The sequence below is a fragment of the Lonchura striata genome, chromosome 6, assembly GCF_046129695.1.
Source record: "Lonchura striata isolate bLonStr1 chromosome 6, bLonStr1.mat, whole genome shotgun sequence".
Classification (NCBI taxonomy): Eukaryota; Metazoa; Chordata; class Aves; order Passeriformes; family Estrildidae; genus Lonchura; species Lonchura striata.
Genome location: NC_134608.1, coordinates 10,574,904 through 10,596,974, shown reverse-complemented (window position 1 = coordinate 10,596,974; position 22,071 = coordinate 10,574,904). Strand labels below are relative to the sequence as shown.

General features: G+C 52.6%; 1 protein-coding gene across 1 annotated transcript; it reads left to right on the top strand.

Moving 5' to 3' along the window:
- Nucleotides 1-236: 236 nt before the first annotated feature.
- Nucleotides 237-21,867, top strand: AMN (amnion associated transmembrane protein). The gene is made up of 12 exons (XM_077783953.1): nucleotides 237-420; nucleotides 2,449-2,567; nucleotides 2,681-2,725; nucleotides 12,329-12,416; nucleotides 13,846-14,081; nucleotides 15,585-15,722; nucleotides 15,803-15,911; nucleotides 16,970-17,052; nucleotides 18,008-18,194; nucleotides 18,956-19,130; nucleotides 21,181-21,316; nucleotides 21,576-21,867. The coding sequence occupies exons 1-12, from the start codon at nucleotides 378-380 to the stop codon at nucleotides 21,669-21,671; spliced, it is 1,455 nt and encodes a 484-aa protein (XP_077640079.1). The 5' UTR covers nucleotides 237-377; the 3' UTR covers nucleotides 21,672-21,867.
- The last annotated feature ends 204 nt before the right edge of the window (nucleotides 21,868-22,071 follow it).

Below are 22,071 nucleotides of genomic sequence, written 5' to 3'. Positions count from 1 at the left end.
TGGTGTGGGATGTGCACGCAGAGTGTTCATCCCAACACTCTTCAGCTGGACCTGGGTGGGTGAGGGGATCGTGGGGGCCAGGCCTGGTGAGCCAAGTTGGGGGATCCCCACTCTTGCCTCCGCAGCTCCCTCCTCGGTGGCTCTCTTAGATTCCCAACGGGATCTAATGCCAAGGAAAGAGGGAGATTGGGAAAGGAGCTGAGCACGAACCAGCTTCTGGAACAGCGCAAGGCTGAGGCTGCGCTGAGGTTTAAACCTGCTTCCCTCTGTGGTGAGCTCCCGCTCCCTGCGGCCTCCGAGGCCCGTCACGTGCCCGGGAAGGTGCAAGGTCCGGCCGGGCAGGATCGCGGGGCCGAGGGAAGGCAGCCGGCCGCCAAATGGAGCGCCTGCTCTTCCCGCTGGGCATCCTGCAGCTCCTCGGTGAGTCCGCCCGGGCCCGCCTGGGCATCCTGCAGCTCCTCGGTGAGTCCGCCCGGGCCCGCCTGGGCATCCTGCAGCTCCTCGGTGAGTCCGCCCGGGCCCGCCGGCGTGGCGAGCGGGGTGACCGCGGGGCGAGCTCCGCGTCCCGCGTGTGCTCCCGGCAGCCTGGATCGGAGCGGAGCTGCGGGCTCTGTCACGCACAGGCAATCGGGAGAAGGCATTTCCAGCCGGACACGGGGAAGACAGGCGGGGACCGAGGCTGGCACAGCCCTGCGGAGCCCGCTCAGCCTCTCATGTGCAGTCAGCAGCGCTGCGCTGCGGGACACGCTCCCTGTTGAATATGCATGTAGCTTTGATGTTTCAAGGACTGCGCTTCCCGGGAGACGGGAAATAGCACAGGGATAATTCCAGGGCTGGGGAGGGTGCAGGAATGCATGGGACACAGCGATTAGCCTCCGACCGGCGGAGCCGTGTCCAGGGCGGGCCCGGCTGGGAGCTCGCTCGGCCCGCGGGACGTGAGGCTCTGTGCGATGGGGCTCTCGGCTGGGCTCCCACCTCTCCGTTCCCCGGGGACACGAGGGAACCGCAGCAAGGACGGAACTTTTTTTTTTTTTTTTTTTTTTTTTTCCTTCTTAAGCTCTTTTCCTGCTCTTTTTCTGAGCCAGGAAGGTGTTTATGACCACAACGCTGCGAGCAGCTGCTTGGCTGCGGCTCTCACCGCCGGTGATGTTTTGCCCCTCTCGGAGGGTTTCAGAGGGGTGTTCGCTCTGCCTCAGGGGTCCCTCAGGCACCCGCAGCCCTCCGCGGGTCTACCTGGCCTCCAGGACGTCCATTCTGGTTAAAAATACATCCTTTCCTCTTCATCTGGAGATGGCTACTGCAGCCAGCAGTCTCGGCAGAGCCCCTGGCAGAGCGAAACAGCGCAAGTTACACCTCAGGGTGATCGCAGTGTGCTGGCAGAGCCTCTGCAGCCACACGGCACCCCATGGTTTGAGGAGCCGCGCCCAGGCTTTGTGCAGCGCATCTCTCAGCCGCGGTCATTCCGAGCCCCTCCCGACCCCGGCTGGCCGCCGTGACCTCTCCAGTGCCCCAGTCCTGCCACCACGGCCTGTCTACATGGTTTGTAATTCTGTGGGTCTTTCTCCTACAGAAAAGATGATCCATTAAAAGCACAAAAGTAGGGCTATTTATTTTATTTTTTTTTTTTTTTGTAATTTTCTCTGTCTCATACTCACTTGCCTGAAGCTATTTAATTCAGGCTTCTGGAGATTGATTCATCTTCAGCTGAATATGCACCCCCCAGCCAAGCCTGGGCAATGTCAGGTTGGGAGGCTGCTCTGCTGTGCTTGTCCAACAGAGAGGTCAGAGTGAAAACCCCCTCTGCCGTGTCCTGTCCCTGGCCAGCAGGCTCACCCCTGAGTGCAAGGACAGGACTGCCACTATCCCAGGAAACCCCAAGGGGAAGAACCCTGTTTCCCAACATGTTTATGCCTCAGGCTGAAGTACACCATTGAATCCTCCCTCTCCAGCTCCAAACGCATGAAACCAGCCTGTACTTGTGCTACATGTCCTATGGTAAATGCCCTTTCTTCTCTTGCCCTGTCTTAGTGGTATCACAGCTCTGCATGCCCACTCTGTACCTGCTGGAAAACGAAGGCTGAGGAATCTTGCCTTGTTTAATTAGTCTGAGTGACAACTAAACCCCCTGCAAGGATTGTTTAACTACCAGGTGTATGTTATTCTTACTCTTTGCCTGCAGGACACTTCCCTGCCTTCTGTCTGCCTGCTGGTTGTCCCTTGCTTCTCTTCCTGTCTGGGTGGCTAAAACCATCACCCAGCCAAAAAAAAAAAAAACCCTGTGTAGAGAAGGGCCATGACTGCTCAGCTGGGACAATGGAGGAGCTGCTCTTGGGTAGAAAATCCCCAAATCTGACCTATGAATGCCGAGCCATCCTAAAGCACATCGTAGAGCTGGCTCCCAGTGCCTCTCATGGACTGAGTTAAACTGGTTTTTGTGTTCCCTCCCAGCTGCCTCCGCTGCCGTGTACAAGCAGTGGATCCCCAACACCAATTTCGAAACCGCCTCCAACTGGGATAAAGGCAGAGTCCCCTGTGCCAGGGATGTGGTTCACTTTGAGAAGGACAAGGTATAGACATTTTAAATTTATTTTATTTTTGTTTTCACAAAACACTGTCAGGCATTGGAAAAGTCCCTTTACTTGACAGGCCAAAGCACACTTTATTCTTGCTTTTCTTGCAGGTTGTCTCAGTGTTCGTCAGGTCTGCCCACGCGCTGACAGACATGGTAAGGCATGGTGGGCAGAGGTGTATGAGGGTGGGCGAGGGCAGGGCCAGCCCTGGAGCTCTGCCTGGTGACACATTCCCCTCTTCCCTTCTCCACAGAATCATGAAATGATCTGGCTTGGGAGGGACCTTAAAGGTCATCAGTCCCAACCCCCTGTCATGGACAGGGACACCTTCCACCAGCCCAGGTTGCTCAAAGTCCCGTCCAACCTGGCCCTGAATGCTTCCAGGGATGGGGCATCCACAGCTTCTCTGGACAACTTGTGCCAGTGTCTCATCACCCTCACAGTAAAGAATTTTTTCCTAATATCTAATGTCCTACTGGCCTCTGTCAGTTTATATTCATTCCATGGACTTTGGCACTTTCCTCCGTGGTCCAGGCAGACCAAGGATACCTCAGCTAGGGCAAGGAACAGGAGTCCTACAGCAGCCTGGGTTTCTTTTTAACCTGGAAGCAAAAAGCCCATTTCTGGTTATTTTGGTTGGTTGCTTTTGGTTTGATTTTTTGTTTGTTTGTTTGTTTTGCTTTTTATTTAGGAGAGATGAGAGAAAGTACAGCAAAATCCAATTTAATTTGAAAGAAATTGATTTTTTTCTCCTCAAAGGAGAGATAAAACCCCCTCCATTTGATGGGGATCTTAGCAATAGTTGGCCAAGGAGCACCAACCCACAGCACTGCTGACAGAGCAGGCACTAGCCCTGGGCAGAGGCTAAGTGAAGCTGACATCAAAATAGCTTGAAATGAAAGCAAACTGTTCTGGGAAATCCCAAAATGTTGCTTGAGAAATTTTCTTTCAATTGTCATTGGGTTTTATATTTTTCTGTGGTATTATCAGTCTAGCTGTGGCAGGATGGGCATGGCACCCTGCTGAAATGTGTGTGTTGAGTGATATAAGATTGGGGCAGCTCAACTCAGAGGGGGTTTATGAGCAACCTGGTTTTGCCCCACATGAGGAACTCTGCCCTAGAGCAAGCTGACAGGCAGCCATGGAAACATGGGCTCACAGTCTCTGTGGCTTGGAGGGTAAAATTTAACAGGGAGGAATTAAAGGGAAAAGCAAGCCCATTGTCCCAACCTGCCAGTGGGGGATGGGTCACAAGTGAGCCTTTCTCAGTGCTGAGACAGGAAGAGATGGGATGGGTCCTGTTTGGAAAACCTCATCCTCTAGACCTGATGAGCTTGTGGACAAGGTTCCTCTCTCACTTTTAGGGCAGCTTTGCTCTTTTATTGGCCATTAAATTTGAAGAAGCCCTTGAAATTTATGTGGTGTAATTTGTTGAGGCTGTCTATGCCACTAATACTTTTGATGCTTTAATAACGCCATGTGCCACATTTAATCCCTCTACAAATATTTGGAAAAGATACTTTATTTATATGGCATTTTAAATATGAATTTTTGAAAGAAAGAATGTACTGGGGAAATACGTACAAATCTAATGTAATAAATGATGTGGAATTTACCCAGAGAAGAAAAGAGCAAAATACCACTCCAGTAGATTTTATTTTACTTACAGATGAATGTATAATATTTCTAAAGTACTTTCATCAGAGGCCTGCAAAGTGCATAATTGCAGAGCAGCGTCAGTCATTATGGCTGAGCCTCCTGCAGCCAAGCTGGAGAGCAGAGCTGAGCAGCCTGAGGGGAGAGAGATCCACTGCACAAACCAGCATCCATGGCCCTGCCCCCTGCTCGGGTGGGTGGCTCCTGTTGTGCCTGAGGGATGGGTCAGGGTGCCCCAGTGACCCCTGTGTCATCCCTGTCAAAGGATCCAGAGTGCTGGCAGGAGCCCTGGGGACCCTCTGCTGCCTTGGGGTTTCTCTGAGCCCCTGCTGCTGGCAGGCAGCTGCACAGGCTGCAGGTTTACAGTGAATTTTGTGGTCCCACTGCTGTGCAGATGGGGAGGACTGCCAGGGGGTTCTGCGAGGGAATGAACATGGGCTGTGAGGGCACCATTCCTCTCCTGCACTGAGCTGCACTGCAGTGAGCAGCCAACCCTGCCCTTTAACCTGTACCGCAGCTCACACCTTCCTTGTGTGCATCACTGCCCCAGCCATTCCCTGTGAACTGTCCCAGCATGACTCTTAGTGAAGTGGTTAATATTTCTTTTTCATTTCAGCTCAGGCACTTCCCTCCTGTTCACTGCCATGCTCTGCTGTCACCAGATGATACAGGGACTGCCAAGGTTAGGCATGAAAAAGGAATGAAACCCACCACCTGAACTAGGCTGCTACTCATACAAATGGCATGAAATTTGGCAACCAGCTGGTTAGGAAATGAATTGGTCATGAAGATTTTTGCAGGGAGGCTGGGCTGCACCTGTTTGGCTGCCAGCCACGAGCGCTGGAGCATTAATCACTTAAATCAGCAAGAATACATTAAGCTTTAGAATCACCATGGAGATGCTATACAGCCTTTGGCCAAAAATAAAAAAAAGCAGAATGTTGTTTGCTGTAGTACCATGGAAGGAAATTCATGGCTGAGGAAGGATTAGACTCTCAGTAATTTTCATGAAGATAAGTGCCTGCTGTGGCAAGTATAGGGGAGGATGCTTGGTGCTGGTAGTGAAGGGACAGCGTGAGATCTCCCATCCCAACTCCCCAGCAGAGCAGAGTGTCCGGTGGTCCTCATGTGTCACCATCGCTCCTCTCCCAGACATGTAAGTGAAAGTTCACTTCTGTATGGTGGGCTCTCCAGCTCCCCTGCCCATCCATCCTGTGTGGGCACCAGCCATGTGCAGGGAGATGCCTTCTTGGGAGGAGGCTGTTGGGGCACAGAGCCTGCCTCTCTGCGCAGAGCTCACCCACTGAGCACCCAGTTCAGCAGTTATTTGAAGTTTCAAATGGATCCCTAATTCAGTCACACATTAAATCCAAATCCAGCTTAAAGCATAAGTGGCTTTGATGCACAACCGTTGTGATTAGGTTGGATTTTCTATGGTGTTTAGCTGCCTAAAGATGCAGATCAGTATTTACCCAGCTTTTGGAGGTGCCTGAGACTAAATGTGCAGAAAAGATGGAAATGGAGATGATGATGCCTGGCATGGGTCCTCCAGGGCAGGGCAGACTTTGGCTTTGTTTGTCTCCTGATGGGGGAGAAAGACTCCTGAGCGGGAGTGGACCCTCTGGCTGTGTCTGTGCTTCCAAAGGGAGCCAGGCCAGGGCATGGCTGCAGCAATGAGCCTGGTGTTTGCCCCAGTAACACCAGACCTTGTGCAGTTTGTGCCTGAGCCAGCCAGCACTGATGTGTGGGCCACGGATGGATGCTGCTGCTTCTATTTTCAGGGTGGCAGGAGTCAGGTTTATTCACATGGGCAGAGCAGTCTTGCTTGACCCCAGGGTCAGGACACTGGCTGGGGTTACTCAGCAGCCCTGACATCACCTTTCCAGGTCTGCCCCATCCCCGAGCTCTGCTGTGGGGCCGCATCTGTCCGTACCCCCTCCCTGCCTGCCCCACGGGATGCTGCAAGGCTGGGCAAGGGTTTGGAGTGGCACTGGGGTCTGACCAGAGACACCTCCCCCAGCCTTATATTTTTAGCTGCCTAATTGCAAGAGCAGAATGTACTCGGCTTTGCTGCAGGATGCTCCCGCTTGGTTCCTGGCAGAGATTGATCTTGAAATGCCAATTGCTCTCCAGGGGCACCGGCTCTAATGAATTGCCACAGTTCGTGCTAGTCCCAGCCACTGGTGCTCCCTCCCCCACCTCTTCCCAGACAGCGGGGTAATGAGACAACCAGAAAAGGGATTATTTTTCCTTCCCCTAAAATGAAGATAAAAAATTTCAGAGGTGTGTGTGCCAGCACATAATTCCAAGATGGAATCCTGCAGTCTTTTCTGTGTCAGCGTGTACAATGAAGGTGCGTGCAGGAAAGGAGTTTGGTAAACCAGCCATTTACACTCATCTTCCCAAGTCTATTTGTTCATTTCAGGCTGGTTTCCAGCAGCAGGAGTTACTAAAGTCTGTGATGAGCAGAGCAGCTTGCCAGCATCCTGGGCTTTAGCGGATGCTGGAGCCTGTCTGGCTGGGAAGCTGCTCCATGGACCGTCTGCCATCCCTTCACTGCTGGGCATGGCCCCTCTGCCTGCACCTCAAGCCTCTTCCTGGCTTTCTCTGACCTTGTCTGTAGAGGAAAGTTCAGGGAAAGGAGCTTAACTAATCTGAAATAGATTTTTTGGCAAATGGCTTTAAGCCTCTCGGTGTCTTCTGCATCCAGAGCTCAGTGTCTTCAGCTATCCAAGAGGCTTCCCTTGTCACTGTGACACCTGATTTCTGTACGTTGTTGGGACCTGTTCGGCTAGAAGTCTGTACTGGGCATCTGCAATCAAGTTAATGGGCTTTTTGGGTCTGTCATTTGCTTTTTACCCTCCCATGGCTTTCACTGGGGAGGTTTGGCAGGGGCTGTTCTGGGCAGCACCTGTGTGGCATGGCCAGGAGCTGTGGCTTCTCTGTAGGGATGGGGAGGACCATGATGTGTTGAGAACCTGTTGTGTCAGACCACCCCTGTGCCAGGGGATGTGGTGGCAAGGCCAGGTTGGGCAGGTGCTGTAGGGAGCCCGTGTGCTGAAACAAAACCTAAAATGTGATGAGCAGACAGCAGGGGAGCCAGCCCTGGCATCAATGACAGCGCGGCTGTGCTGCTGCTGCCGGCCAGGAGGGGAGGGAGGGCAGCCAAGCACCTCGTTAGCTTGCAGGGGATGACGCTGAAATGATGATATCCCCTGGCACACCTCTCCTGTGCCTGTACTTCTGCCTGCTCTGGGTCAGAAGCAGAGGGGTGAGCTATTGCTGGGATCAGAGCAGGGCTGTGGGCATCCCCCACACAGCTGGTGGGGCTGATGGACAGCAACACTAGCTTCTGTGCCCAGCCTGCATGAGCATGGGCTTCATGGGGATACAGGCTGCAGTTCTGGCCTGGTTTCCTTGGGAAGGGAAAGCCCCATTCCTCTTGGGACCATGTGTCTGGGCAGGGAGCGGCAAGGTCCAGCAGCAGGTGACCCTCCTCAGCTGACACAGAGGTCTTGGATGACAGGAGGTCATCCTGCCTTGCCAGGGACCTGGACTAGTCACTGTGGGATCGAGGGCTGTGGCAGGAACAGGCTGGCTCTGGCAGTGAACTGGAGATGTGGGGTGGCATGTGTGGCTGAGGGGAAGGACACTGTCCTGAGGGTGCAGGTGAAAGCTTCACCTGGATCAGAAGGTGAATAAATTAAGCCTCAGTAATGAACCCAAGAAATGCTGCTGCAAGCAAGCCCTTGGCAATGCTCCAGAGTTATCAGAGGGATTCACCTGTGGTGATCCTGGCCCTGTGCCTTTGGGGGGTGTCAGATATCACCCAGGCACCACCACCAGCTGCGCTGAGACCCCCAGCCCCAGCAGGCACTGGGAAAATCCCTGCTGTTCCCACCTGTGTGCAGAATGGGCAGGGCCCACTTGCCTGCTGCCCTGGCTGCCTGCTGCTGTCTGCGGGTGCCACTGCCCCAGCAGGGCTGCACTGGGAAAGACGAAATGGAAATAATTTCCCTTGTGCATTATTGCTTGTGATGGGTTACAAGAGTCTATGTTGGAGCCATAGCCCACCTGCATCCTATCCCAGTGATGTTTTTTGGTGGAGGGCTATCAGCACCAGGGCCAGAGCTGCTCCTGGGCTGGGTGCCAGGAGAGGGCATGTACCCAGGGCTGATGGCTGCTGACCTGCCTGCTGCTGCAGCACTATGGAGCTCAGTGTGCCCAGGCAGTCTTAGTGTTGAGTGATGGGGATAGTGGCACCATCTCATCCAAGCAAGGAATTAAAATGTATTGATGCTGCAAATAAAAGCGAGACTGGGGGAAGACCTGGCTGCAGTCACAAGTGCTCTTCACCCAGGTTAAAGCACAAGTGTTGCATTTTTCCTGGTCTGATCATAGTGCTCCTGTCGGTCATCTCAGCCTGATGCTTGTGACTCAAGGATGTGCCAGAGGCTGGTTACAATTAGAGGCCACCTGACTAGAAAGCCATCTCTCAGGACTTTGCTATTTTTTATTTCACATTTTGGAGATTATTTTCTTTTTCACTTATGCATTGAGGGAGCAGATTCCTTCTGGTAGTGCAATGCTGGGGCTAGTCTGGTCCAAGAGCCACATGGGGTCTTTTTTTTTTTTTTTCCCTGACTGTGGTAAGAAAAATTGTGCCTGTGTTTCAGTTGTCATTGCACTTGATAATGATAACCGAGGAGATAAGTGATTTACCTCTATCAGGGATGGAAAATGACTAATTGGACTCTAAGCATTTGTTGTATTAATGGCCCTGGAGTACAGGTTGGCAGGAGGAAGGGAAAGCAGATGAAATAGCCAGCATTTTGGCTTTGGTCCACTGGTACCTGTCATTACTCAGTTCAAAATGTACTTGGAAAGTGGCCCAACCTGTATGCAATTTCCATACTAAACTCCCAAAGGTAGAAAACCACTGCCCAACCAGAGTCCTCTGCAGTGAGCTGAGATACTTCACTTATGGTAGGAAAAAAGAAAGGGCAAATTATTTACAAAGATCCACTGGATGATGAAGACACTCCTGAAATGCTGCCCAGTAGTAAGAATCTCAGGCAGAGCTGGTGGTGGATGTGCAGCACAGCTGCCTCAGTAGGCAGGGAGCTATAGCTGCAGGGCCCAGCCCCAGAAATTCCTGTGGCAAAGCAGAAGTACAGAGCTCTTTCTGAACTTCATGTCTGTGGAGATGAGGTGACTCTTGCATCATGTTGTGTTGCATCTTAATTACAGGGCTGGTGCTTGCAGTGTTTGGGTTAATCCCAGGGTATGAAGGGACATGGTGTGTGCTCACTCTCATTTCCCTGCCACACTGACACCCACATGAGCAACTTTGTCTGGAAGGCCCCCTAGCCTGAGATATTGGCCTCAGCAGTGGAGGAGGATCTCCTGTTGTGGCTGTAGAAGCTGCATCTTGTCCAGAGAGCTCACAGGCCAATGTCTCCAGAGCACAGGCTCTGCAGGTATGAGGCAGATTTGGCATGAGGCATTTCTCCCAGCTCTCCTCTTGAGCAGAGCTGGTGCTGTGTCCTGCTGGCCCATCCAGGCCTGCTTACCCTCCCAAGCACAGGCAGGATGCACCACCTTGGTTGGTCATGGAAGCAGTGTTATGCATCTCTGTGTGCATCCCTAACTGAGCAAGTTACCCTCTTGTAGCTCATCTCCTCTCTTACCATACTGAACTCAGCCCCACCGCGTGAACCCTGACATGTTTTCCTTCTCCCCTAGTTAGTTTGTGAAGGTCTGAATGAACAATGCCCTTGGACGCAAAAGCTTCTTATGTCCTGCATGGTCATCACAGGGTGTTTGGGAAGCTCTGACCCATGGCCATAGCCAAAGTGGGAACTACAGGGAAGAGAGCTGTCAGGCAGGCAGGGATGAGAGCAGGGACTTCCCAACCCAGTGGTGTCGACCCAGCCACAACACTCACAAATGCTGACTTCAGCAGCCTGGGAAAGCAAGCAGAGACCAATCATGGCCCTGCTGTGTAACCATCCCCCTCACCAGCAGCTGCTGGATGATTTTCCTTGTTTCCCACAAATATCCCTGCAGCTTTGGGTCTGAGTGCCCAGAGCTGACTGCTGTGAAGAGCTGGTGCCCTGTGCTGGTGCAAGGATCTGCTGCATCCTCTCCAAAGCCCCATGCTGAGCAGCTCAGATGGCCCCACAGCCAGCTGGCCACCCTTCCTGCCTGTCTCGCTGTGCACAGCCAGCACAGGGGCCCAGCCTGCAAACTGGGCAACCACCCAGGGGCTCCAGCAGCCCAGCCAGTCTGGAAGAAGAGACTGGGCTGGCAGTGCTGCTGGCACTGCCCTGAGCATGGGCAGTAGCTGACTGCTCCAAAATGTGCCATTGCCCACTCCTGTCTGAGCTCACCCAAAAACAAGCCAGGGCACTTGAAGTGAAGAACAGCATTTTGTGGTTGAAGCTGGTAGCATTGCCCTCACCCGGCTGAAGTCAGGCCAAGTCCCGAGCCTCAAAACAGACATGTGTTGATGGTTTTTTCATCATTTTTTTGTATCCTGGCAGGATACAAAAGCCTTTCAGCCTTTCAGCCTTTTTCAGTGCTTCAGTATTGGACAAATTTCCTCTACTCAAAAGTGATAGAAATTCAGAGACCCTGATGGCAGGACACAGCTTGTGGTTTGATAGAGCAGTGTCCATAGGCAAAGGCTTCTTTCTGGCTGGGAGGAGACTCCACGCCCTTGGGGCACGTTGCCCCAACCTCAGTTATTCCCAGTGTCATCCCCTCTTGTCCAGCCCAACGTATGACATTGCTGGGTCCAAAGCAGATGGTGCAGAAGAGCGCCGTGGGACTCTTCTTGGTGACAGCCACCCTCTGCTCTCTATCATGGCTTCTTATGGTTCCTGAACCAAGAGGGCACCAGGGCTAAGGCCTTCAAAGTGTGACACCAGCAAGGCACTAAACTTCCTAACAGGTGCCTACCTACAGTTTGGGGGTGATGGGCTTTTTGCCTTGTCCACCTCCCCCCTCTCTTCCCCATGGTGGCCTCTGAGTGGGACTGAGTATCCTCAAGCAAGACTGGCCAGGGACAGAGAGCTATCATGGCCACCATGCAGCAGTCAGTCATAAGTCTTGCTTTCTCTAACCTACATACATGTTTAATGACCAGTTAAGTAGATGAAACCTTAAAATCCCATTTAACTTTTTCTGCTTGAGCACAGGACCCTGTACATTGGCAGAACTCGGTCCTGGAAGGCTTTCAGCTACTGTTGGGAGTGATGCTAAAACACTGGATAGACCAAGTTAGAGAAGGGTGCCTTAAGCATCACTGACTCTAAAATATTGGAAAAAACCATGACTTTGCCTCTGCAATTTCTAAATGTAAAATAAGATGGGCTGGGCTGAATAATCTTTTTGCTGTGGATAATTTGCCTGAATCAATAATTTGTCAGAGCCTGTCTCAGAGTTAGCAGTGCTGGCTGGTGGCCCAGGTGGCCACTGTTTCTTGCTGGAAAGGTTCCCATGCCAGAGATGTGAGGTTTGTCAATGGGTGGGCCCTGCAGCTGAAGCCAGGTCAGTACCTACCAGCTGGTGATGTCCTACCCAAAAGAAGAGAGTCTGGCTATGGCAAGCTGCTCCAAATGCCACTGTGTGTTTCCCTTCCTTGTGCTCAGTGCAAATTCACTACCTGACACTGTACCAAGCATAGCCTGGGCCCTGATTTATATTCTGTGGGGCAAGCACAGCCCCTGGAGGTGGGAACCCATTAAGTGAGGGTGCATCTGGCACTTGCAGAGTAAGGTTGGGTTTTCCTTGGTGTAGCAACCATGTGTAAATCAATTCCTGAGCTGCTGCGAGTGTGTACAAGAGGAGGAAGCAACTGTCAAAGTGCTATTTTGCTTTTTCTTGTTCTTGCTTCTCTGAATGTTTTTCTGTGTTGTGGAAGACAACATCACACTGCCTCTCCCCATGTACATGGGGCATGGCAAGGGTAGCTCCTGATCACTGTGAAGTGCCTCAGAGACTGAGTGTAATAGGCAGCCTGACAATTAGCAGTATTGTTTGGTGACAAGCCTGGGTGGTGGGCAGCAGGACAGTAACACTCTGCATCCTTCATCTAGTACCTGCCCCTGAACGGAGAATTCCTGCTGGCAGCTGGTGCAGCCTTCACAGCTTTTGATGGCAGCTGGGATCCAGGCTGTGACTCAGGTATTTAGTACCCAAACCAGGCACCCCATCAGCCTGTGATGAATCATGTTAATTCAGCCCAAATACCTCTAGAAAGGTCCTCCCTCAGAGCAAAGTGAATCACTCCTCTTCAATACTTACCTTTTCTTTGATGACCTCCCTCACATAAGATAATTTTTTCCTCCTAGATCACCTGTCTTCTTAAAAGGTAATTATAGTAGGGAAGCTTTGAAGTTGTAGTAGAGAGGCAAATATTATTTGTATTTTCCCCTGCCTATTAAGCACGTAGCCACATCAAAGCCCTTATTTTCTCTGCCAGGGTGTTTCTAAAGAAAACCAGTTAGGAGTTACACACTGGTGAACCAAACCATGGTCATCACAACATGCTGGCCTTTGGCCCCACACACTCATCCTCCCCTCCCCCAGCCCATGGCTGAGACAGCAGCTTTGTGTCATTGGTGCTGGCTTTTATCTGAAAGCTGTTTTCTAGGGAGGTGTATTTTGGGTGCTTAAGAACTACCCCATGCTTTCTGTGGCAAGTAACTTTTTAGTTCCTCTACAGAGAAGGAAGCATTCAAACAGAGCACCTGTGCCTACACTCTGAATGAAAAAAAAAAAGAGCAAAAAGAGAGAAAAGGTCAGTCTCCCCAGAGGAAGGATTGTATCTTAAGACTCTCTGGAGTCACTCTGAAGTCCTTCATCCCTATAATTTTTATTGTTTTGGGGCTTGTTTGCCCCCCAGCAGGGATGTCTGGCACCCGTGCTTGGCAGTGGGCTTTTCCTGCTTACCATGCAGTGCTCTCCTGAAATCAGCTGGCGTTTCTGGGACAACTTTCACAAATGGACTTCTCTAAAGCATGATTTTAAAATGAATGCAAATAATTCAGTCACTAAGTACCTGCATGCTGGCTGAATTAGTAAAGCTTCAGCTGCTGGGAAGGGAGAGAAGGAATCAGGGCACAGCATGATAAGACTAACCAGCAGGGAAATGGTTAATGGTTAAATAATCGATAGTTAAATTGAGCACTGGCTTTAGGGTTACCTGCTGCAGGAAATAGGGCTGGTCACATTTATGCAGACCTACCAGGCTGCTGGAAAACTGGGACATGAATTATCATACTCATTTTTATCAGGTTTAACTGTTACTCAGCATTCAGGCAGATGTTTTTCTCGTTAGCCAGAAGGATGTGTTTTGCAAAATGGGGAAATCCCAGATGTGGGATTTGGGCTGACCCCAGCCCTGAGTCCTGGGAAGCTTTGCCAAGCTCTGGGAAATGCCTGCAGTGGGTGTCTTTGAGGGTGATGCCAGGGCCAGCCCTCGGCTCCCTGCCCACAGGGTGAGATCCTTCACTTCAGGCCAGGCAACTCCTGGATTTACCAACCCAGATGCATCTGCTGGGGCTTTGGATTTGGGTTTGGTCGTGCTCAGCCTTTTCTGTGCCTTTTCCAGGCGGAACAGCGAGGTTTGCTGACGCCGAGCACCGCGCGTGGTTCGACCCCACGCTGTGGCAGGACGTTCTCCCCAGCGGGGAGCCCAGGCCGAGCGGGCCCCTGTTCTCCGTGGACGAGGAGCGCGTCCCGTGCCGCTACGATGATGTTATCTTCCAGCCCGAAACCTCCTTCCGGGTAAACACCGACTCATCGCAGCCCGTGATTCACCTCCGCAGCATCTCTGTCATGGGCCAGGTGAGGTGGGGAGGAAGAGAAACTGGCTGGGCACCTTCTCAGCACAGCCCGAGCGGGGAGCAGCGCTGGGCAGCAGATGGGGCACACCCATGGGGCTGCAGCTGCGTGAGCTGCTGCTGCTGCTGAGGATGGCCTCAATGGCTTTTTGCATCAACCGCTTTGTTATCGGCTCCCTCCCTGCAGTGTGGGGGTGCAGGCTGTCTCACCATGAATGTTTAAAGAAGGGCCAAACCATGGATCAAACCATCAGCAAAGGACAGCTTCTCTGGCTCCCAGGGGTCGCTCCTTTCCCAGGCACGTGTCTGCAGCCGTGCTGCTCAGGGACCCTCTGGGGACACCTCCCTCCTGCACCCGACCTTAACATGGCCTGTGGCCCAGTGATCATGTCCCAGCTTTGCTTCTGCACTGCTCTTTAATTGATTGGAGGGATAATTATAGAAGTGCTGGCAGCCTGCTGTGCCACAGCCTGGGAATCAGGCTCCCCACGAGCTGGGTCCCTTCTGGTCAGAGAGCAGAAGATCACAGGAGCTGCAGCAGTAAACACAGGCTCCTTCCAGGAGTGGGAGATGCGGCAGGCGTTTCATAAGTTATTTATTATTTCTGCTGCTGCGCTGGCTGGGATCTGCCATTTCGGGGCCAGGCGCTAGGTAGCTGCTTTTTGAGTAATAGACTCAGTCAGTGCCCAGGCGGGTGCAGGCGAGTCTGAACAAGGCAGCGCCCCAGTGGAACTCACTCCAGGCTCACATAGCCCCAGGGATGCAGAGGTGGATGCTCTTGGGTGCTCAGAGTGATGCTGGTCCTGCTGATACTTCAGACTACCCCACAGCACATCATCCCCCCGAGGGGCCACTGCTGGCTGTCCCTCAGGGCAGGCGCTGCTGCTGAGCAATGAAATGGAAGGAGAAGGTGCTTTTTATGATCACAACATATTCCCTCAGATCTGACCTTATGAGCTTCTCTATCCCTTTGTAGCCAGCCTACTCTGTGCTTTGTGATGACTATTTTCACCCCAGGGCCTGAGAAATCTGCTGTTGTGCCAGAGCATGGAGACACTTCCTGTGGAAGAGAGTGGGTGAGGGAATCACCGGTGACTTGGCAGGATGAGGCTGGTCAGTCCAGCTCAGCCTTTGCTAATGCCAAGCACATAGAAATTCTTCCCAGATAGAAGGAAAACAGCTCAGCCCCAGCCCCCTTCCTCCCAGTAGTGGAAAGCTGGTTACTTGAATTCTCTGAGCCACCATAAAGATGGAAAGCAAGAGAAGAAAAGACCCAGCCATCTCATTGTCATTGTTTTTGGTTTTAGAGAGGTTTCTGTTGGTCCAGGGGAAAAGATAGAATGGGTGTATTGGCAGGGTTTTCCTGCTGCATCACTGCCTGCAGTGGGGCTTCCCAGGGATGGCCATCAGATGTGACTCCAGGTATCCCAGCAGCATGGCTGGGTGCCTGGGGCCAGCACTGGTACCTGTCCTGGGATATTCACCTTTGCTGCTCTTCCCTGCACAGGAGCTGAACACCCCATCATCCTGGGCTGGGTACCTGGGGGGCCCCTCTGCCCCGCTGCAGTTTCATGGCAATGGCACTCTCCAGGTGACCGGCACTGGCTGTCCTGATAAGTCTGGCTGTGCCTGTGGGAACACCCCGGTGAGTCTCCCCTTTCCCATTTTGGGGGCTCCGGTGCAGTGTGTGGGGTGAGGGACTGACGCTGCCCTGCTCTCCTTCAGGATGGCCCCCGCATCTGCGCAGCACTGCTCAGGGCATCAGGGAGGCAGTGCCCAGAGCCAGCGTGCCAGAGCCCTCTGCAGCCCCTTGGCCACTGCTGTGGGGTCTGTGGTGAGTGGGGGACACGGGGGACACGGCCCTATTCCTTCTCCCTGCCATGCCAGCTGCCCCAGCCTGCTTCCCATGGGGGAAAGTTGGGAGCAGGGGGCTTGCAGCTGGTTGTGAGCTGAAGTTTTGTTGTATCACTGATGCCAGGGGTCCCATCTGTGTGTCCTATGTACAGATCCCATCGTGCTACCATCCCAATACGTTTCTCTGATGAGATCCTGGCTTTTGGGAGGCTGTTTCGAGTCACAGCCCTTTATCCCTGCTTCTGGTTTATCCTGTCAGGATGTCACAGCTCATCAAGCTAATAGGGCTCTGCTGAGTTTATGCAGCTGAAAATACGCAGAGGAAATGCAACCTTTTCCACTGTAATGTCAGCTTCCCAACAGCCAGCTTGTTTAATTTCAGTTAAAATAAAAGCATGCAGATTGAGTGTTCTCTCTGCAATGGGTGCTCCTGCATTAATCTGCATGAAATATTGCCGGGGCAATTTTCCATGCACAACTGTACCTGGATACTTGGTATCCAATACTTGGTGTGTCATACCAAATTCATTAAAATGGCACCATATGTTTCTCCAACCTGCTCCTAAAAGCATAGTGTCTTACAGTCTTTAGGAAAATTTAAAATTTCAGCAAATGGTGAGATTTTTTCTCAGGAGTTTTCTCAGGTACTTTTTCTCAGGAAAATATTTGTCTCCATGACTGCAGTGCAGTGGTGCAGGGAGCACAAATGTTCCCTCCTCTCAGCCTACCCCCCAAAACCAGGGTAATGCTACTGCACCACAGCCTCATGGCCCCAAAACCAGGGACATAAAGAGCTTCCTAGAGCTCTAAGTGGGAGAACACTTTCCAGGGAAAAATTCTCTCCGGAATATGCTGGCTTTTATCAAACCAAACTGACAAAAAGACCAGCAGAGGAGGTTTCTCTCTGAGCCAGCCAGACCAGTTGCACAGGGTAGCAGAGGGTCCCCAGTGCCTGTCATGGCAGTCAGAGCTGTGCTGCCATGGCTGCTCTCTGCCCACACCTGGTGAGTTTGATGTCTGTCTGTTTCCTGGCTGCAGGGGCCACCATTAACCTGGAGTTTACTCCTGATTTTGACCTTCAGAAGTACCAGGACAGATTGGTCCAAGAGTTGCTGAGCCAGGTACTAAGCCTGTCAGACTGGGAGGGGCTAACAAAACCACAAGCCACTGGTCACATCTGCCAGTGACTTGGTAGCTGTGGGGCTGTCTGGGGCAGGCATGCAGTCCCAGCAATGCCAGGGGTGCAGCTCACTCCTCACCACGATGCAGGGCCCACGCTCCCCGTGTGACCTCTTGGATGTGCCCACTTGCTGCAGGAGCTGGGTCTCTTGCTCCCCACCACAGCCCCACCATCTGCTCAGCTCAGGGCAGGAAGAGCTGCTGGCTTGCAGTGGGGAGGGGTGCAGGGGGGCTTGCTGGCAACCCTGCTCTAGAAAACACAGGAGAGCAGGTCTAGGTCCCATGGGACTCTGTGCACCCAGCTGGGATGGTTAAACCCTGCAGCAGGGCATTCCCTGGTCTCTGGCCAATGCTGAGTTGCTTTTCCATTCCCCAGTAAGCAGGCACTGGGTGGGTGACTGGCACTGGCCAGTTCTCAGGTGCTCTGCAAAGCATCACTTCATGCTCCTGCTTGTCAGACACAACATGACTTCCCTCCTCTTTGCCAGGGGCTGCCGGGGGAGGAGGTGTGCTCTGTGTTGCACTGGGTGGTTCAATACCAGGGTATTGCTTTATTGATCCTGAGCTGAAAGCTGTCTGCCTGCCCTCCTTACAGCCACACGTCTTAATACAGCTTTTAATGGGTGTGATACATGAAATTGCTTTCTCAGCGTGCTCTCCTCCATGTGGGCTCTTTGTGTGCTGGGTGCTGGTCACAGCTTGGGAGAGAGGGTACCTACAAGCCTCTCCTTTGGGAAATGCAACAGCACTGCTGTGACAGGGATGGCAGCTCTGTGGTGGGGCTCAATGAAGGTTCAGATGGGCCTTGCAGCTGCACTCATCGTGGCTGTCTGGAGATGTGACTGATTTGTGCCTGCCCTCTCACTGGCTTTACGTGTCTCCTTGTGTTTTGGGAAGCCCAAATACGCTGGCGTGCAGATGGCCATATCCAAGGTACACAAAGCACAGACCCTCCTGGGCATCGTGTCCCGAAGCGCTGCTCCTCTCATCCAGATCGTGCTGATTGATGACAGAGCAGGAGCGCAGGCAGGCACCGCTGCGGAGCAGCTGGCAGCAGACATCATGCAGAGCATAGCACAGCACGGTAACGCCCCTGTCCTCCTCAGCAGCTCCCCTGCAGGGGCACCCAGACCCACTGCTGGCCAGAACTTTGCATTCCCTGCCAGCAGCCCACATGTCCAGTAGGGTTTGAATGTCTCTAAGGATGGATATTCAACAGCATCTCTCTGCAGCCTGTCTCCACAACTGACCATCTTCACAGTAAACCAGATTTTTATATATAAATACTTAGACAAATATAGGTATTTAAGTAGAATTTACCATATTCAGTATTTGCCCATTGCGTCTTGCCCTGTCACTGGGTGCTGCTGTGAAGAGCCTGGCTCAGTGCTCCAGTTGTGGCTCACCAGGGCAGGGCAAAGCAGAGTGGAAGGGTCAGGAAGGGTCACCTCGCTTGCCCAGCTGGGAATTCTCCTCCTGCAGCCTGGAATACTGGTGTGTTTCCATGCCATGTCTGGCCATGACCAGCTTGGTACCTGCCAGGGCTTTCCTGTCTGCAGAGCTGCTCTGCAGCCAGAATGCTGCTTGTGGAGGCAGCCAGTGGAAGTTGCCAGATGCTGATGGGCACACAGGTCACAGCCAGGGGACCGGGTGGTCATTGTGTGGGTGGGAGACCCACAGGGGCTTGTCCCCATTGAGTTCATCCATCCAGCTGTGAATCCCATCCTTGTTCCCAGGGAAGGGTGATCAACCAGACAAGCAGGACCAGACCCAGCTGAAGGCTCCCTCTGCCATGGGTGTGGGGATGAGTTGCCCTGTACAATCCTCATTCCTGTTTCTTCCCAGGTGAAGCTCTTGGCATTTCAAGTGGCAAAATGGAAGTGGCCACTGGCAGCACTGCCAGTGGGCAAGTGGGGAGCCACCCAGTGAGCAGGATCACAGCAGGGACAGTCATGGGGCTACTCTTCAGTCTCCTGTTCCTTGGAGGGATCTTCTTTCTCTACAGAAAGGGAAAGCTGAGGTAAGGATGGGCTTCTGCCAGCAGCAGATATTCAAGCTGCCTCTGCTTGGGAGCAGCTGCCAGCCCAGGCTGTCCTTCCAGCCTGGCACACAGGGGCACACGCTGCTGCCCAGAGCTCCCACAGAGAGAGGCATGGCCTGGCAGCCTGCTACCCCCAACACTGCTGTTCATAGAACCACAACATGGTTTGGGTTGGAAGGACTTCAGAGATAATCTAGTTCCAACCCCCTGCCATAGCCACCTTCTACTAGACCAGGTTTCTCAGAGCCCCAGCCACCCTGGCCTTGAACACTTTCAGGGATGGAGCATCCACAGCTTCTCTGGGCAGCCTGTGCCAGTGCCTCACCACCCTCACAGTAAAGAATTTGTTCCCAATATCTAATCTAAACCTGCCCTGTGTCAGTTTAAAACTTGTTCTTGCTCCTCATGGTTTGCTGGAGGTGAGGTGGCTGAAAGGCACTTCTGTACTCTTGGGCTGTTGATTTATTCTCCTCCATGGGCAGGAGGAGCTGCCTTTTGGCAGGGTGCATTGTGCTGGGGTGGGAGCAGGGCTGCTGCAGCCTGGCTGGGGCTCTGCACAGCCTAGTCATGGTGCTTGGTGACATCTCCTGTTCCTTGGCACCATTAGTTTGCAGCCCTGCTAGGGAGGGGAGGACTGAACCTGCCAGCATGTCAATAGAAATGCATCAAAATAATGCAAAATACTTGTCCCACAGTTTCATAACCATTAAAGGGAGAGAGAGCATCCAAGAGCAAGTGCATTGCATTCTGATGCATTGCTTGTTCACACAGCATAGAGTATGGAGTGCAGGTCCCAGGGGAGGGCTGGAGGGTGCACCTGACTACACCACAGCTGGGAAGTAGTCAGAAATACCTCTTCTTCATCACCATTTTCTCTCCCAGCTTGGATATGGGGCCTGGCAGTGATTGGGGCATCCTAGCAGTGCCCATGGGGCACCCACCTCTGCTGCTCCCACATGCACCCACCTTCTCGTGGAGGGTTTTGCAGGGTGTACTGGCTGCCTGCTGAGACACTGTGGGCTGTTTCACTTACCCTGCTGTGGGCAAGTGGAGGTGACTTCACACACTTGATAACCAGGGGCCAGGAATTGCTTCAATTTGCATGTGCAAAGTGCACCTGTGTTTGCCAGGGGTGCTGAGCTCCCGGTGCTGGGCTGCCGTGACACAGGCTCACCAGTCAGGCTGTTTGTTCCCTCCCACCTCCCCCACTGGGATTTTGTCACCATGCAGCAGTGGCCCTGGCCAGGAACACTTGCCCTGCTGCTTGACACGTGCTGACATTATATTTCCTAGCAGTAAACCCATGCCTTCATTTAATTTCTAAATAAAACTCCCAGACCCATAACTGCTACTTGATGATTTATCTTTCACTGATGCTTCTTTGGATGCTGGACAGGCCTTTGAAACCAGTTCTGTCAGCAGCAGCAGGAGGGAATTTTGTGAAGCTACAGGAGACAGAACTGACCTCAAGCCCAGGGCCTGTCCCACTCATGCTGCAGGTCTCCCTTATTTCCACTGAAAGGAGCCTGGCACAGCTTCCCTCAGAGCTCCTGAGGTGATGTGCATGGACCTGCTGCTGAGCCCACCTGCAGCATGTGCCCAGTGCAGGGGAGTCCTCAGGGACTGAGACCGTTAGGATAAAAGTAATGAAGAAAATAATGCAAGTAGTGATGGTGAGTAAGATGGAAAAATGATAATGTGATAAAAGTAATGATAAAAGTAATACTTGTTGAGATTACAGTGGGAACAGGTGTCAGCTCTGTTGCAATTCATTTAGGCCACAGGGAAGGAATGATTGCTCCTAAGTGAAGCCTGTGCTAGAGTTCTCTGCCTCTGCAAACTCCTCCCTCAAGAATGCAGGTCCCAGATCTCCAGTCCTAATGATTTCTGCTGGATTCAGCTGCCTTTCCCTGGGAAAGGATACAAATACACCATTTCAATAACAGCCTGACATTTTCCCCGTGTGTATTTTCCCCATCCACATCTCAAGGACGCTGGGTTTCAGCTGGGGGAGCTGCAGGGAGGGGAGGGATGTGGATGGTGATGCCCAGCTCTTCCCCAGGATTCCTGCTCTGCGCCGGCACCAGCCCTGGCAGAGGATGGAGGACCCGGTGTCCCCTGCACCAGCCAGTGACAAAGGCTTTGACAACCCCATGTTCAGCGTGGTGAGTCACCCTGCCAGGGACACCGGGGTGCTCAGGGCATGGGCAGGAGCTGCTGGGTGCTGTGACACTCTTGAAAGCCTCTTAGGGTTACCCTGAGAGGGGCCCTGCTTTCCCCGGGCCAGGAGGGGTCTGTGGGACATTCCCGTTCTCCCTCAGGTCACCAGCCTCTCGGCTGCTGCAGGGACTCAGCCCTGGGTGGGTTTTGCCAAGGGTTTTGCTTCTCTTCCCCATTGGTTGTTTTTCCTCCTTGCTGTTGCAGGAACCTCCAGATGCTGACCTTGGAGAGGAGACACCCAAAGATCTCCAGGTTTTCTACCTCAACCCTCTGTACGATGCAAGCGAGACAGAGACCTGATGGTGTGGACTCATGCTAGGGGCAGACACCACTCCCTTGGGGACATCACTGCCTCTCCAGCCCTCACAGCCCCTCACAGTCCTTAACATCACTCCTGGTGGGATTTAAGCCAGAAGCAGATCCCACCTGAATAAAAGTGTCTGTGCAGTGAAGGAAACCATAGCAAACCTTCACTGCTGGGACTCAGTCACATGGACATGGCCTCCCTGGTGTTACTTCTGGGTTTTAAACTGTATTTTGCAGGTGTCAGTTCTTTTTAGATAGTTCAGCATTGAGATTTGGGTCTCAGTATCCAAAGAAGTTGGATACTTCTCAGTGCTTTAGCCTGCAGTGTGCTGAATTTTCCCCAGGGCACACAGCAGGTTGAAGGATGCATCCCTGGATGCATGACAGAAATCCA

Bases quoted from the DNA above. Each gene is read 5' to 3' on its own strand.
- AMN (XM_077783953.1), top strand. From the start codon at position 378: ATGGAGCGCCTGCTCTTCCCGCTGGGCATCCTGCAGCTCCTCG. The intron at 12,417-13,845 runs GTATTTAGTACC...TGCCTTTTCCAG, and splicing joins GGATCCAGGCTGTGACTCAG to GCGGAACAGCGAGGTTTGCT. The intron at 18,195-18,955 runs GTAACGCCCCTG...GTTTCTTCCCAG, and splicing joins GCAGAGCATAGCACAGCACG to GTGAAGCTCTTGGCATTTCA.